Source organism: Myotis yumanensis, unplaced genomic scaffold, assembly GCF_028538775.1.
Source record: "Myotis yumanensis isolate MYYU_CA2020_CCGP unplaced genomic scaffold, mMyoYum1.0.hap1 SCAF_12, whole genome shotgun sequence".
NCBI classification, from domain to species: Eukaryota; Metazoa; Chordata; class Mammalia; order Chiroptera; family Vespertilionidae; genus Myotis; species Myotis yumanensis.
In genome coordinates, this window is record NW_027223763.1 from 16,799,808 (window position 1) to 16,815,272 (window position 15,465).

Here is a 15,465-nt window from a genome sequence, read left to right on the forward strand (position 1 = left end):
ATAAAAATCAAATCCTGGAGATGCTTACTGCTAGCTTCCCTAAATATATTAAGAATATAAAGCTCATTGCATGTTGGGATGAATGAGCCTTCCTATTCTGTACAGACACTCTGTTAATGTAATAGTACCCTGGTTGGTCAAATTTGCTTTAAGCATTCTCATTGACATTGACACATCAGGACTTTAAAAACATTGATTTGTCCTTGGTTTGTAACATTTGGTCTTTTTTAAAATATATATATTTTATTGATTTTTTACAGAGAGGAGGGGAGAGGGATAGAGAGTTAGAAACATCGATGAGAGAGAAACATTGATCAGCTGCCTCCTGCACACTCCCTACTGGGGATGTGCCTGCAATCGAAGTACATGCCCTTGACCGGAATCGAACCCGGGACCCTTGAGTCCACAGGCTGCCGCTCTATCCACTGAGCCAAACTGGTTAGGGCACATTTGGTCTTAAAGCCATAAACAGTAATGGCTTTTCCTTGGGAAGAACATCCTCCCCAGTGGCCATAATGCCCCTAATAAATAAATGTGTGCATTTTTAAAAGTGGAGAGCATTACTACTCTCTAGCCATCTCCCTTTGAACCTGATTGCACTATGTCAGTGTCACTGATAGGTGGATTTCCTAACAGATTTCATTATCAGCAACATGAATGTGAATTTTCTTTAGCAATTTAAAGGGAATGTACTAGATCTATATTAGCATTGTTATATCTCAAAAACTAATAGTTGTAGGATAGATATGTACAGTATGACATCACTCACATGAATCATAAATTAGACTCGGAATAGTGCCATATATTACTTATTGATTTCTGTATGTGTGAGAATGCAGTGCTCCTCAAAATGTGCATCCAAATCACCTGGGGAATCTTGATAAATGGCAAGCTCTGCCTTAGCAGGTCTTGGTGGGCCCGAGATTCTGCATTCTAACAAGCTCCCAGGGATGCCAATGCTGTGCCACCTTGGGAGAGGGTGACACAGGTAAAGGGAAACTGTCCTTCTAATCTTCTTCAGTGCATCAATGTCCTGAATTGTTTTGCTTCACCTGGGTGCTGGAACCTCTGAGCTGTACTTCTGGACTCCCATGAAGGTATCCTTACCCATGAGTGGTTGTTAAAATAGGTGTTTTTACGGGGACATGTTGGCTGGCACCTCCTCTTCCACTGTGTTGCTCATGCCAACGCAGATCAGTGATCATTTTAACGGAGAGAAAGACGTTGACTTTTCAAACCTATATTTTCATTTTATAGAAGATCTAATAACATCAGGGGTCAAATGAAAGTTATGGTGGAATCAGCCAGCAATAGGAGCTATGCTACTGCTTCTTGATGCACTTTGTGCATTGGGGGTTTTCCACCATGACATTTAAATGCTAAGTTGTTTTTTCATTAGTTCCGTATCACCCTTACTCTCACCACACTGTCCTCAACACATTCTTACGGTCTGAAAGCAAATGGGTTCACGAAAGGGAAATAAACCTCTGCGAAGAGCACCACAGAATAATATCCCCAATGTAGGTAGGTATGAATTAGGATTACTCAGTAGATCATATAGGCCACACTTCCTTCAAGAGTTAACTCTGCGAGTGTATCAGAAATACAGTGAGGACACTCTATTTTTGGCATACAGCTGGACAGGAGAAATGGGTCCTGTACTAGTTTCCTGTTAGTGCTGCAACAAATCACCACAAACTTAGTAAGTTAAAACAGTGAAAGTTTACTATACTACAGTTTTGGAAGTCAGAAGTCTGACATATAGCACACTGGACCAAAGCCATATGAGCCCCATGTCTGTCAATGTATTCAGATCTTCTTCTAAGTCCTTTCTTAGAGTTTTGAAATTCTCTCCTTGGTTGTCTTCTTCTGTATTCTTGGTTGTTAAGTCCTACATACTTTCACCAGTCTGCTTGTTTGTTTTATAGTATACTAGAGGCCCAGTGCATGGATTCATGCACCAGTTGGGTCCCTTGGCCTGGCCTGCAGGGATCAGGCCAAAACTGGCTCTCTGATATCCGCCACGGGGTCCCAGATTGCGAGAGGGCACAGGCCAGGCCTAGGGACCCCACGGGTGCATGACCGGGGATGGGGAGGGACCTCGGGAGGGTCCAGGGCATGTCTGGCCCATCTCACCAGTCCTGACCAGCTGAACCCCAGCAGCAAGCTAACCTACCAGTCGGAGCGTCTAGCCCCTGGAGGTGAATATCATAGCAACTGGTTGGATGGTCGAATGAGTGGTTGGACACTTAGCATATTAGGCTTTTATTATATAGGAATATTTTTATATTTAGAATTAGCCAGTTGGACTTGGTTTAGATTATCCCAATTTTGTTGGCAACATCCAAAGTATCATAGTCAGGAGACAGTCAAACATATGACTCTTCTCTCCATCAGTCCTGATCAGGGTGTTGAATTTGGACACACAATGTCCTAGAGCGTCTTCACAGCCTGTTTGATCTGATGCTTGTTGGCCTTGACATTCACAAAGAACACAAGTGTATTGTTGTCTTCTATCTTCTTCATGGCTGAGTCAGTAGTCAGGGCGAACTTGATGATAGCATAGTGGTCAGTTTGTTTCTCCTGGGGGCGCTCTTTTGAGGATATTTAGGCTGCCTTTGGAGCAACAGTGTCTTGGCCATCAAAGGTAGGCGAGGTGCGGATCTTCTTTATTTTGTGACTTTGGACGCATATCACCACTGCTTTCTTTGCCTTCAAAGCCTTTCTTTGGTTTTGGGAAGTGCGGGGGCTTCCTTCTTCACTTTGGGCTTCATCTTCATGAAAAGGCTGTTTGTTTTTTAACAATTAGTGATTGTCATAAGTTTTTGCTGGTATAGAGAAATGCTATTGGTTTTTGTAAGTTAATGCCTCTAGCAACCTTGATGAAATTTTTTATAGTTATAAAGAAATTAGTTCCAATACTTTGTAGATTCTGTTGGTTTTATAGGTATTTGGTCATATTATTGCAAATGTCAACATATCTCTTCTAATACTTATGCTTCTTTCTCTCTTTTTTCCCCCCTCCTCTTGTAATTTTAGCCAGAACCTCCTAGCATACTTAATAATGAAACCATGTTTTCTGTGCCAGATGTTGATATGGAACTATGGCCCATAGGCCAAATTCTGCCCGCTGCCTGTTTTTGTATTGCCTGTGAGTCAAGACATTTGCAATCAATGCAATATTAGGAACACTGGTTTTAAGCCCAATGAAGCAGATTTCCAAAAATTTTATTTCAAAAAAGAATCCATTCCTCTCACTAATAGATTTGTATTTTCAAAACAAATTGTACTCAATATTTAATTTAAAATTTTATTTAAAATGTGGACACTTGTTTTCTCTATTATTATATTAGTACCTACACAATATCTTTAATTTTGCCTCTTGGCCTGCAAGACCTAAAATGTGTCCTAGCCTGCCCTTTAGAGAAAATGTTTGCTGGCTCTTCTCTGTACCATGGCCTCTCCCCTGACTGCTATTTGCTATAGTTATCTGTTATGCACTGACCACCCCCCCAAATGCACAATTTTGTCAAAACAAACCCCTCAGAGTACCTTCAATAAAATGGGCATTAAATTATCTAATCATGGGATCCAGGAGATATTTTTAAGTTGTCCTCTTATTGTTCCCCTTGAATGACTTAAAGCTGAAAGGAGGAAATGCAGATAAATGTCAAATAAACTTCCAGAGTCAATGTCAAATTAGGACACCATGATGTTATTTGGGGTTCCAAAAGCAACAATGAAGACTCCAGGTCTCCTGTCCCAGCTGAGGGGACTTTGTCATCTGAGTCTCTGGCCCCAGGACAGACTTTAGTTGGAACTGTCTGTTCCTGCCCATGAAGACACCAACGGTTGGTTGTTCTTAAAAGTTAGCTTTTCTGAAACATTGTTCTGTTGCTTACAAGACATGTATGATGGCTCTGTTTGGTGATTAGAATAATAGACAATTGCTGGCTGACCCATTGGTAGGGAAAGACAGAGGGCTGGAGAGTCAGCTTGATGAGGAGAGCCTGGCCAGGGCAGAAGTCCTGGGAAACTGCACTGACCGTGAGGACCCGCTTGGTAGGGTTTGGCTGGTGACACGGGCTGTGAAAGAATTCACAATTGAGAGGAGAGATTGATATAGATAGGAAGTTTATTTTACTTTCCACAAAGGGAAAGGTCCAAGTATTGCCAGTCAATACAGGGCAAGAAACAAATGGGGCCCTCTGTTTTAAGCAGAGGCTGTTGATAAGCAACAAGAAAGAGAGGGGAGTTTTGGGCTGCAGTTGAGCAGACATTAGGAGCTGTGTTGAAAAGTTATTGTGTTTTGTTTGTTTTACAGGAGACAATCCTGCACATGTCTAGGGAGGTGTCTTATCAGTATTTTCCGCAAGCTTTGAAACATGCTTAGAGCAAAAATGATGAAGAGTTCAAAGGGTAGAGAGGAAGGGAACTTTCTATTAACTAGAGACTCCTTGGTGTGAATTATCCCTGAGTTCTAAAAACAGCAGGGCCGAAACCGGTTTGGCTCAGTGGATAGAGCGTCGGCCTGTGGACTGAAGGGTCCCAGGTTTGATTCCGGTCAAGGGCATGTACCTTGGTTGTGGGCACATCCCCAGTGGGAGATGTGCAGGAGGCAGCTGATCGATGTTTCTAACTCTATCTGTCTCCCTTCCTCTCTGTAAAAAATCAATAAAATATATTTTTAAAATATTTTTAAAAATAAAATAAAAACAGCAGGGAAGAGAGGCATGCAAGAATGTAGCCTTGAGAGTAGCTTATCTTGTCTTGCAGTTTGAACAGAGGGGCTGTTTCATTCAAAAGAGCGGACTATCTTGGTGTTTAATTACCAGGTGCTTCTCATAAATTGTGGAAGGCTAAAGCAAAGGGGGAATAAAAGGCCTTTTTTTGTCCTTACACCATTTGCCAGGATTCCCACCACCACCTTTAGTTTCCCAGGTTTCTGTTAAACCTGAATCGTTATGCACACAGATTTTCTCAGGCACCCAGGAGCACTGCTGTCTTTGAACCCTTTGTATGGAATACTGCACACTCAGATATCTGCATGGCCTGCCCCCTCAAGGCATTCTGGTCCCTGTGTGTCACCTGACACAGAGGACTCCTCTGATCTCAAGCATTAAGTAGTGCTCTTTCCCCACCTTCCTTGACTGACCTCTCATACTGATTTGTTCACAGCCTGGACCAACTTGCTAGAAGTTAAGTGCAATGAAGTCAAGGAACTGATTTTGTTCACTGCAATAGTCAACACCCGAAACAGTGCTTAGCTCTACGACACAGGCACTCTGTGCTATTGATCTCATCAGTAGACTTCCCTGACCTCCACAGGACAGCCTTGTGGTCTACTTTGACCGTGTTGTGTGCACCAGGATTTCTGAAAGCTCTCCAGGTGATTCAAAAGTGCAGCCAAAGTTGAAAAACATTCATGTAATGATAGAATGAGTTGGTGTCACCACTTATGTCTACAAGAGAATCAAAGAGCTAGAGCCGTGGAGAGGGGGTGCCTGAACTGCCCTAAACAAAGTTCTGCAGATGGGGGTGATGATCACAGTTTGGCCCAGGTCCTCTGAAGAACTCCAGAGAATGGTTTAGACCCCTCCCAGGGGACCATTCCAATGCCCCCGGCTCAGGCTTGTCTTCCCTGAAGTTGGGCCTGCACCTCAAACTGGGCATTACCTGGAGCCTGAGCCTCTATCCAGGGATGTCCGCGGGAGGCCTGGCGCCTCCTGGTGGCTGAACGCACGCATCGCAACCACCTCCTCTTGAGCACTGTATGAAAAGAGCCAGATGCCCTGAGGGTCTTTACTGAATTGGGCACTAAGAGACTACAGGCCACTTTGGGAGGCCTCTTTCAGAAAGCCTGGGGCTCACACTGGCTTCCTCAGGTTCTCTGCAGGACCGGAAAGCCAGGTCAGCGGGGAGCATGAAGGAAAAAGCAATCCAAGGAGGCTGTGGGGAAAGAAGTATGAGGCTGCAGCTGGCCTCCCTAAAGGGAAGCTTTTAGAACCTGGGTGTCTCCGGACACCAGCTGGAGTGGCAGAGCTTAGTATTAGGGCTTGCAGGGGCCCTGTGTTGGCAGAGCCTGCAGCCAGCTGGTGGTTTGTTAGAGGTAGCCTCCCAAATATGTCTGGGAACCACAAGCCTTTGCTTTCAGAACTCAGGGCCCATCAGAATCTGGACCTCACAACCAGGGTCTGCTGGTCAACCAGTATCCAGCAAGATGTGCGTGGATTCTTTTGGAGACTTTACTCCCAATCAGCCAACTCCAGTGCCTTTAGGAACTTAGAAAGCAGCACCTCCCTTAATAGCCCAGGGCCTTAGCCCAGCCTCTTCTCTGAGGCCTGTGTATCAGTGTAGGGCCGGAGGTCATCAGTTCTGTCTTCCACAGATAGGCATTTCACTGATAAATATCAGAAATGAAAAACCATGTTCATAAAATTCAGAGGTCCCTGTGCAAATGCTAACTGCAAAGTTATTTCCTATTGTTAATAATAGTTTTCTTGAGGTATAATTAACAATCAACTGTACATATTTAAAGCATAAAATTGGAGCCCTGGCTGAGTGGCTCAGTTGGTAGGAGCATCATTCCATACACCTAGAGGTGGTGGGTTCGATTCTCAGTTGGGGCACATACTTAGTTGCGGGTTCAATCCCTGGTCAGAGGCATATGGAAGGCAACAGTGATGTCCCCCACCTTCTCCTTTTCTCTCTCTCTAAAAATCAACAAAAACATATCCTTAGGTGAGGATTAAAAATATTAAAGTATGAAATTTGATAAGTTTTTACAGGGAGATGCCCATGAAACCACCACCATGGTCAGGATAGGGAGCTTACTCATGGTCCTCTGTAGTTTCCTTTGTGCCCTTGTGATCCCTCCCTCCCACTGTACCACTGAAAGGCCCAGGCAAGGCCTAGTTGGTTTGACTCAGCGAATAGAGTGTTGGCCTGAGGACTGAAGGGCCCCAGGTTCGATTATCGTCAAGGGCACATGCCTGGGTTGAGGTCTCAATCCCCAGTGTGGGGCCTGCAGGAGATAGCCAATCAATGAGTCTCTCTCATCACTGATATTTCTCTCTCTTCCTCTCTGGAATCAATAAAAATATTTTTTTAAAAAAAACAAAGAACTAAAAGACTGGGAAAACATTCTGTGGCATATGCCTTCATTTCTGGTTTTCTCTTGGGGCATACAGTGGCAGTGCCCAGAAGCATACAGTTGCAATATGGTGCTCTGATGTGGGTACAGAGTTAGGAGGTTGGAGGGATGGGATACAGATGGTGGGGCAGCACCATAGCTGACTCTTCCCTCAGCCTTGTAGCCCAGTTCATCTTGCAAACCTGGTTGCTCACAGGATACCATCTATTCTTAGAGAGAATCAACTAGACAAAATGAAGTGCACAGCCTTTGCCACCATTCATCAAGTTCAGTTCCTCTATCTTAGGGGCAGGACAGTCTACAGCTCACCCATGGTGCCTAAAGTTATATGAACATCAAAATACCAAAATGAAATATGGTCCCACTTTGTTGGGTTAGTTCATATGCTTGATCGGATGTTGGTTAAGCATGACCTTGGAATCACTTTGGAAAGCAGGCCACAGATAGAATGCCACAGTTCCTACGCTCAGTGCTTTGTGCACAGCTCCTCCCATGACACTGGCCTCTTTCTGTTTTAGGGGGTGCAAAAGGGAACCATTAGCACAAGCCAGGAATGAGCCATAGCTCTTAACCAAACCCAGTAGCAGGCACAGGAGCCTAAATCACAACATCCCTCTCCCCAAGAATCCCCTTCCCATATGCTCTCCACATCTCCACACCTGCCTAACCTTCAAGACCTCCCCCAAAACCCACTTTCCCAGGAATAATTTTCTGATTCCACTAGCCGAGCTATGTCAGACATTAGTCTGAGGGTTCTGCACACACCATCCCATTGGATCCCCGTAGCAATCTACCGACAGGTTCGATTATCCTCATCAAGAGGACACTAAGGCTCTGCGAGGTTAAATTTGTCCTCCTGGCTTCCAAATGACAGCGATAGGAATGAAACCGGGTACATGATTCCAAAGCCTATGTTCTTAAGCACTTTCTACATGATGTCACCGCCCCAGCATCACCCCTTTTTCTGACCCACGATGGTCTGGACGTGGTCCCACTTTGTTGGATTAGTTCACATACTTGTAGAATGAAGTTTTTCTTGAGTATGTGAAGCATTTCCCCACCTTCATTGAAAGTTGCTTGAAGAAGGGGATGACAACTTCTACTTCTCCCTTTCTCTTGGGGGTCTATGGTATATAGCGAGGTATATGGATTCATTAAACATTTGTTCATTCATCGTGGTTGAATTCAGACAATAAGGAAAAGGAATTAAAATGTGCTCAGGACAGACACCATACTTTCAAGACATTATTTCATCCAATCCCATACTAATCTGGAATGCTTTGTGATGGTCCTATCATCTTTATTTGTTTATTTTTAAATATATTTGTATTGATTTCAGAGAAGAAGGGAGAGGGAGAGAGAGATAGAAACATCAATGATGAGAGAGAATCATTGATTGGCTGCCTCCTGCACGCCCCCTACTGAGGGTCGAGCCAGCAACCCGTGCACATGCCCTTTACTGGAATCAAGCCCAGGCCCTTCAGTCCGCAGACTGACACCCTATCCACTGCGCCTAACCAGCTAGGTTGGTCTTATCATCTTTAGTAGTGTTATGGGTTCACTCAGCGAGATAGACCACCAACTCAGAATTTAAATTTAAGAGCCTTTATTAAGCTGGCCAGCTGACTGCAGTCCCCGCACCCTGCCGAAGCAAAGGCTGAACTGCACTTTCTACATGATGTCACCGCCCCAGCATCACCCCTTTTTCTGACCCACGATGGTCTGGACGTGGTCCCACTTTGTTGGATTAGTTCACATACTTGTACAGACTGCAAAAGTTACAGCGTTTTATCTGCAAAACCCACAAAGTTACAAAGCCTTGTTTACGCAATTAGTTCCCAACACAGTATAGCATTATCACCTTCCTATCTATGTTTTCCAGGAACAGAGAGCACAGCATATTGAGGAGGGACCATGAGACCATATCTCAAGGCCTGACCTGATGTCAGTACCTTCCTATCTATGTGTTCCAGGAACAGACAGCACAGCACGCCCCATTTGGCCAAAGTGCCAGATATGCAGCCCAGTACAGTAGAGATAGTTTATTTGCTTCTGAGGCTAGTTAAGATGGAGTAATTCACCCGTTTCCACACACCATGTGAGTGGTGGAACATAGATTATCCACACATTCTATTTCCCAGTTCTACTCCATTCCTGACACACATAATTGGCTTTCTGATTTCACAGGTACTTCAGGTTCCAAAAGGCAACCTTTTATGAGATCCACTATTTTTTTTGAGTGTTCCTTTTGATTAATTTCAGGTCACTAAGTAGATCTAATAGAGATGAGATTGACAGAAACAATCTTGGCCTCACATCAATGAATACAGACCATTCATGGAGTAGGAGGAGAAAAGGTGCTGCCCCGTGGACAAAAAACTGGACCCAGAATGAATATAAAGACAGAGGATCTGGGGAGTGGAGGCACCATCAGGGAAAGACTCACTCCAAGTGCCTGTAGCTGAGTCGGTGTCGTCTCTCCCAAGATGAAGCTGCTGCTGCTGTGTCTGGGGCTGACTCTGGTCTGTGCCCATCATGGAGGAAACCATGATGTTGTGACAAGCAACTTCGATATGTCAAAGGTAGAGTTGGGGGATCATAGGGTCTTCTGACTTTGGGGGTGGTTTGGGGGATTCTGAAGCAAGATGGCCCTACTGGAGGACAAAGGGGGTGGTTTCTGACTTGGACAAAAAGTAATCATAAGATGTGGAAAGATGAAAACACCTGGAAACCTCCATTCTCATTGGAGGTCCGTGGAAGGAGCCTTTCATGGGGAATTGACCTGGGTTCTAATTCCATCTCCATATCACTACTATGAGTCCAGGCTCACAGGCCAGAGTTCAAGGATACAGATGTTTATGTGGTATCCCCTCTCTTCTTTTCTTACCCATTTCAATGTTGTTGTTTTTTGCAGATTTCAGGGGAGTGGTATTCCATTCTCTTGGCCTCAGATGTGAAGGAAATGATAGAAGAAAATGGTAGCATGAGAGTTTTTGTGGAATCCATCCAAGTCTTGGACAACTCTTCCTTGTCTTTTAAATGTCATATGAAGTAAGTATGGCTTATTTTTACTTGGGAAAAAAAAAAACCCCAAAAGCCTGACTGTGGTGTTGGACCACTAAACACACACACACACACACACACACACACACACGTGTGCACTCACATTGTGGGCTTGTATCCAGAATCAGAGTCATTTATCAGGCACTGATCCATGACATAATGAACTGAGGATTCAGAGATAAGAATTGGTGACAGGAAAAAATTTAATTGGGAGTAGGGGAGTTCAGAGATTGAGGGGTATCAGAATCATAAGAAATGTGGTGGCAATATAGCATAGGTTAAGTGCATAGGATTGGGAGTCAACAGCCTAGCTATCTCTTGAAATGATCTCTTACTAGTTGTGCTACCTAGAAATTTTAACTCTTTCCATCCCAATTTTCCCTTGGGTAAAAGAGGATGATAATAATTCTCTCTCATGGATCTCTTTTTGTGAAACAATGTTTATTGAGCACTTATCTGAGAGGCTGACACATATGAGAACTCAACTGACTATCTAGGCAAGTAGCTATGTATATATATAGAACCCCAATATGCAAGTAGACCGAATGGCGGAACAACCAAAAAACCGGTCACTATGACATGCACTGACCACCAGGGGATGGGCACAGAATATGGTGGGCGTCAGCATCAGGCAGCAGAGTGCAGAACATGGCGGGCTTCAGCTGTGGTGGGATGGCAGAACAGGTGATCGGGGGTGCCAGACTAAGGCAGGGCACCAGTCACTGTCACGGGGCCAAGTCTCTGGTGGTTACTGAAAATTCTTTGTTCTCTCACGCCACAGTCTCGCCCTACGCTTACACCCACTGCCAGCATCGGAGCCACTGCTCACACCTGATCACTCGGTGCCATCAGAGGGTGTGAGCAGCAGCTGCCAGCCCCGATCGCTCCTGAGGGCTTCTCCACCTCCCCCTGCTCCTGAGGGTTGATCAGGGCAGCAGCAGCCGCTTGCACCCACTGATGGCACCGGTCCTACTCACAGCTGCTGTTGGCGTCAGCCCCAATTGCTCTGTGCTGTCAGTGGGTGCCATCAGCATGTGGGAGTGAGGGCCTCCAGCAGAGAGGGGACCAGGGGCAGTTGTGGGAGGGGTTGGACAGGGACACAGAGGATGGGCCGACACCCACCCCTGTGCCCACTGCAGCCTCATAGCCCATAGTTCCTTTCAAGGTGCACGAATTCATGCATTGGGCCCCTAGTGGTAATAATAATAGTGTGAAGTGGTGGCAGAGTAATAGTGACATCAGTAGTAAACTCTTTCTTAAAGTAGCAAATAAAGTGAAATAAGGTAAATAAAAGCTGTTTCAAGTTTATACCAAAATGTTCTACAGTTAATTGGAATCAGACACTCAAGTCACAGGTGGAGTGTGAGGGAGCCAGACCCATCAATATCTCTTGGGCATCAGCTCTTTCTGTTTTACAGGGTCAATGGAGAGTGCACTGAAATTTATTTCATTTGTGACAAAACAGAAGAAAAGGGTGTATATAGTGTTGAATGTAAGTATACATTAAAAGTGTTTGTATATTCTACTTTCAATTGCAAGAAATTTAGTAAATCACAATATCATTAGTAGCTTGATTAATTCTTGATTGACGCTTATTTAGGTAATGTAAATGGGGCCATCTAATAGCCAATATCCTCAATTTGGGAGAACCTGGTGTGTAAAAGCCAAAATATGGTACATAATATCATCAGAAAAAGGTGGCAATTTGGTCATATGCACCACCTACAACAAAAGAAAATAGGCACACACAAAAAGGAAATTTTTCTGATAGCTTTTCATTCCCTGCCCACTTGGTTGATTTTTGGTGGCCACTAACAGCAAATTGCTCACACAGAGTGCTGTGTATATAATGACAGTGGGTTTATAGACAGGACAGAGACACATAGTTGGTAGAGATGGCCTAGAATTGGCTGTCATGGGGCCAAGTCTTGCATAGAGTGCTTAATAAAAGGTAAGTTGCAGCTAAGTGAGCTTAATAGAAGGTAAGTTGCAGCTGTGGCTGAATTTTTTACCACTAGCAATCAATGTACTACTGCTTGTCAGTTCTACACTTAGAAGTCACCAGATGAAGCCTAAGGAGATGCAAATGATGGACATTAGCTCTTACTCTATATCTCTTCCAGGGTAGGCACTTGAATTTGCTCTGTGAAGGAGAATAGGTAACGAATTTCACTTGCTTCCTATGCACTAAAGAAGTTCTGAGTTGTCTTCTCTTTTCCCCACAGATGATGGATACAATACATTTCACATAATTGAAGCTGACTATAGTGACTATCTTATTTTTTATATCAGTAATGTTAAGGATGAGGAAGAAACCCAAGTGATGAAGCTCTATGGTAGAGTATTTTTATATGGATATTCACCTTAGAGGGTAAAGGAGACAAAATGATCCTTCCAATCTTGTCCTGGGCCATCTCTCCTCCCCTGAAGAGAGGGGCTCACCTTGGGTAATCCTTCAGGCTCAGTGATGGAAAGATGATGAAATTTCTCATCATGCCAGAAGGGTATCCTAAAAATGTCAAATTCAAGACAGGAGACAGCCCATCCCTGACTTCTGCCTAAGCACCAATTGGTGCCAGTCATCTGCCCCCAAGAGCCTCAATGACCAAGACACGGGACACAGCAGTTATTGTCACTCTTCCCACAGCCCGAAAACCAGATGTGAGCCCAAAACTCAAGAAAAAATTCAGAAAACTTTGCCAAAAAAATGGAATTGCTGAGGAAAACATACTGGACGTGACCAAAGTCGGTAAGTTTAGCTATCTCTGGCTTTCTCTTCCTAAATTCCCATGTTACCGGGTGGAGAAATGCAAGAGAAGGTAACACCTCCAACCAGTCCCCTCTGTCCTGACCTGGGAAATCATTTGATCTCTCATTGAGAAATAAATGTGCTGGTGTTTGTGCTCTGCTTTGCCTCTGCAGATCGCTGTCTCCAAGCCCGAGGGAGCCATGATGCCCAGGCCTCCAGGTTGGTGATGTCTGATGGAGAGGGGTTAGCCCAGGGACCATTGCCTTCCAACACCATTAGGGGTTTGTGACCAAAGATTGCAATAACAATAATTGGGCAAGGAAGCTTGTGGGATGAGCTTGAAATTTGGAGTTCGTGGGTCCCATGAGCTGTAGAGCAAATGACCTATGCAATGAAAAGGAAAATAATGACGTGTACCTTGCAGAGTTACTGTGTGGATATCCTGCTGGTAAAAGTAAAGTCCTCAAAGTAAAATCATTAAGTCTTGGAATTTGCAATAGGAAAAGAATACTAGAGTGTGAGCATGAAACCCAAAGACATTTCCATCTTCCAAGGCCAAAATGTGTGGTCTCACCCTCCAATATTTGGTAGTACAGTCTCTCTCTCTTTTTTTCCCCCAATTAATCCTTTCTTTCTTTTTTAAATTTTATTATTATTATTACTATTATTATTATTTTCTTTAGTACTGTCTCTCTTTGATCTCTGCGCATCCTTAGCTTCTAATCTGGAAACAGAGCTCTCTGACCTTCCAGTTGTCTTTCATCTGAAAAATAGGCTCTGACTTTCATCTGTTTCCTACCTTAGCTTTATTTTGCCCCGGTTTGCCTCGTAATAGTATTCTCTTTCTCAAGGAGGTACTGAAAGACAATTGCTGCTGAGGCTGATACTGGCTCACCATGTTTCAGGACATGCCTCCACATCCCAGCTTCCCTACATTATCCAGATAATATATTAGCAACTATGGCCTGCATAAAGTCAGCATTTAATACAAGGTAGCTATGGTTTTTGCCATTCTTCCTCGATTTATCAAAACTTCCTCAGAACTTGAGAATGGCAGAAACCAGCTAGGGTTCTTTATTGATTATTCCTCTCTCTTTCTCATAGACACAACTCAGGAAAGGTTAAGTAATAGATAAAAAAAAAAAAAAAAGAACCATTAATTAAAAGACCTCCTTGCCCCTAGTTCAGCAAGCAACATAGGTTACAGTGCAGGTAGAAAGATATCTATTTCTTCACCATTTTTCTCTGTAATAAAAATTCTTTGTCTTCATTTCAACCCAGGAAGTGCTTAATGAGTTCTGTGTTCTCTCTCATCTGCTTGTTTAGTGCTGAGTGAATGCTTCCTCACCTGGGCTCCAGGATCTTCATTCCATGGTCCCTGTGTCAGCCTGTGACAAGGTCTGCAACCTGATCTCCATCCCTATCATCCAAGAAGGCCTTATCTCTGAATCTAAAGGATCTTCTCTAATTGTCTAGACAGACTCATCAATTCAACAAGAATCAATGGTTTTCTCTAAATTCCCCACTCTCTTTGCCATACCTGGAGCTCTATCATGAATAAGACCCTCCTATACCTGATCAATAAATGATTAGTCTTGCAGTCACGTGATTGTCTTTGTATGTGAGAGATACATGGGGCTGATGGCAAGAGAATGAGGGGACTTCATGGTCCTGTACCCATAATGGTCCTCTAGTTTCTCAGAATCTTCCTGAGTTTCAGGATTCTCCCTCTCCAGCAGTCACTCTGTGTCCCGGTGATGCTGCTTGCCTTTCGATTGGCCTATTTCTTAATGATCCAATAAAACAAACTGTGAGACTTGCCCTACAATTTGCCCTGATCCTAGAATTCTCTTTCTCAAGGGAGTACTGAGAGACAGTTGCTGCTGAGGCTGGTCTGGGCTCACCAAGTTTCAGGACATAGCAGTACCTCCACATCCCAGCTTCCCTACACCATCCATTCTATACACAGTCGGCATCCTTTCATGCTCTCAGAAAATCTCCTTCAACCAGAGCTGTTATCTACTGTGAGCATGTTAAGTGAGGTGCCATGAAATGTGAGCAATAGAGATCTTTAGCCATCTGTGGTACAGTCAAGAATCACTAAGGAGTCTAACGGTCTTAACCTCTTTTGGGGGGATCTTATGGGATTTGGAGAAAGGAAAGTTAAGGTTCTTCCTCCATTTATAATACTTTTCTTACATCCGATGATAAAAACAGTGTCAAAATTGCATGTTAGTGCTGGAACAGAGCAACATGAGGGTGGGTTGTCATTCACGAAGTATATCTCAGTCATTATGGTCATAAGCTTAATGACAGGTAAGCCCAGTTGTTCTGTTGGACATAAACAATCTCATAAAACATCAACATCAGACAAGGTCACTCTGAAATCATTAAAGCCAGATTATCGTGCAATCCAAAAACATATCTGTCTCTCAACTAAAATGAGTGACTGCTGCTTCTTTATCAAGTACCTGTATAGCTTTATATTCATGCTTATCTT

General features: G+C 43.8%; 2 protein-coding genes across 2 annotated transcripts in view; one reads left to right on the forward strand and one right to left on the reverse strand.

Moving 5' to 3' along the window:
- Positions 1-15,465, reverse strand: part of SNX30 (sorting nexin family member 30) — a 168,555-nt gene that overhangs the window by 15,462 nt on the left and 137,628 nt on the right. The gene's annotated exons all lie outside the window — the stretch shown is intronic.
- Positions 9,640-13,169, forward strand: LOC139020897 (lipocalin Can f 6.0101-like). Its single transcript, XM_070430973.1, has 6 exons — positions 9,640-9,735; positions 10,068-10,204; positions 11,635-11,708; positions 12,442-12,552; positions 12,864-13,035; positions 13,139-13,169. The coding sequence occupies exons 1-6, from the start codon at positions 9,640-9,642 to the stop codon at positions 13,167-13,169; spliced, it is 621 nt and encodes a 206-aa protein (XP_070287074.1).

Coding starts and splice junctions, on each gene's coding strand:
- LOC139020897 (XM_070430973.1), top strand. CDS start 9,640: ATGAAGCTGCTGCTGCTGTGTCTGGGGCTGACTCTGGTCTGTGCCCAT. Junction 9,736..10,067: donor GCAACTTCGATATGTCAAAG/GTAGAGTTGGGG, acceptor TGTTTTTTGCAG/ATTTCAGGGGAGTGGTATTC. Junction 13,036..13,138: donor GTGGAGAAATGCAAGAGAAG/GTAACACCTCCA, acceptor TTGCCTCTGCAG/ATCGCTGTCTCCAAGCCCGA.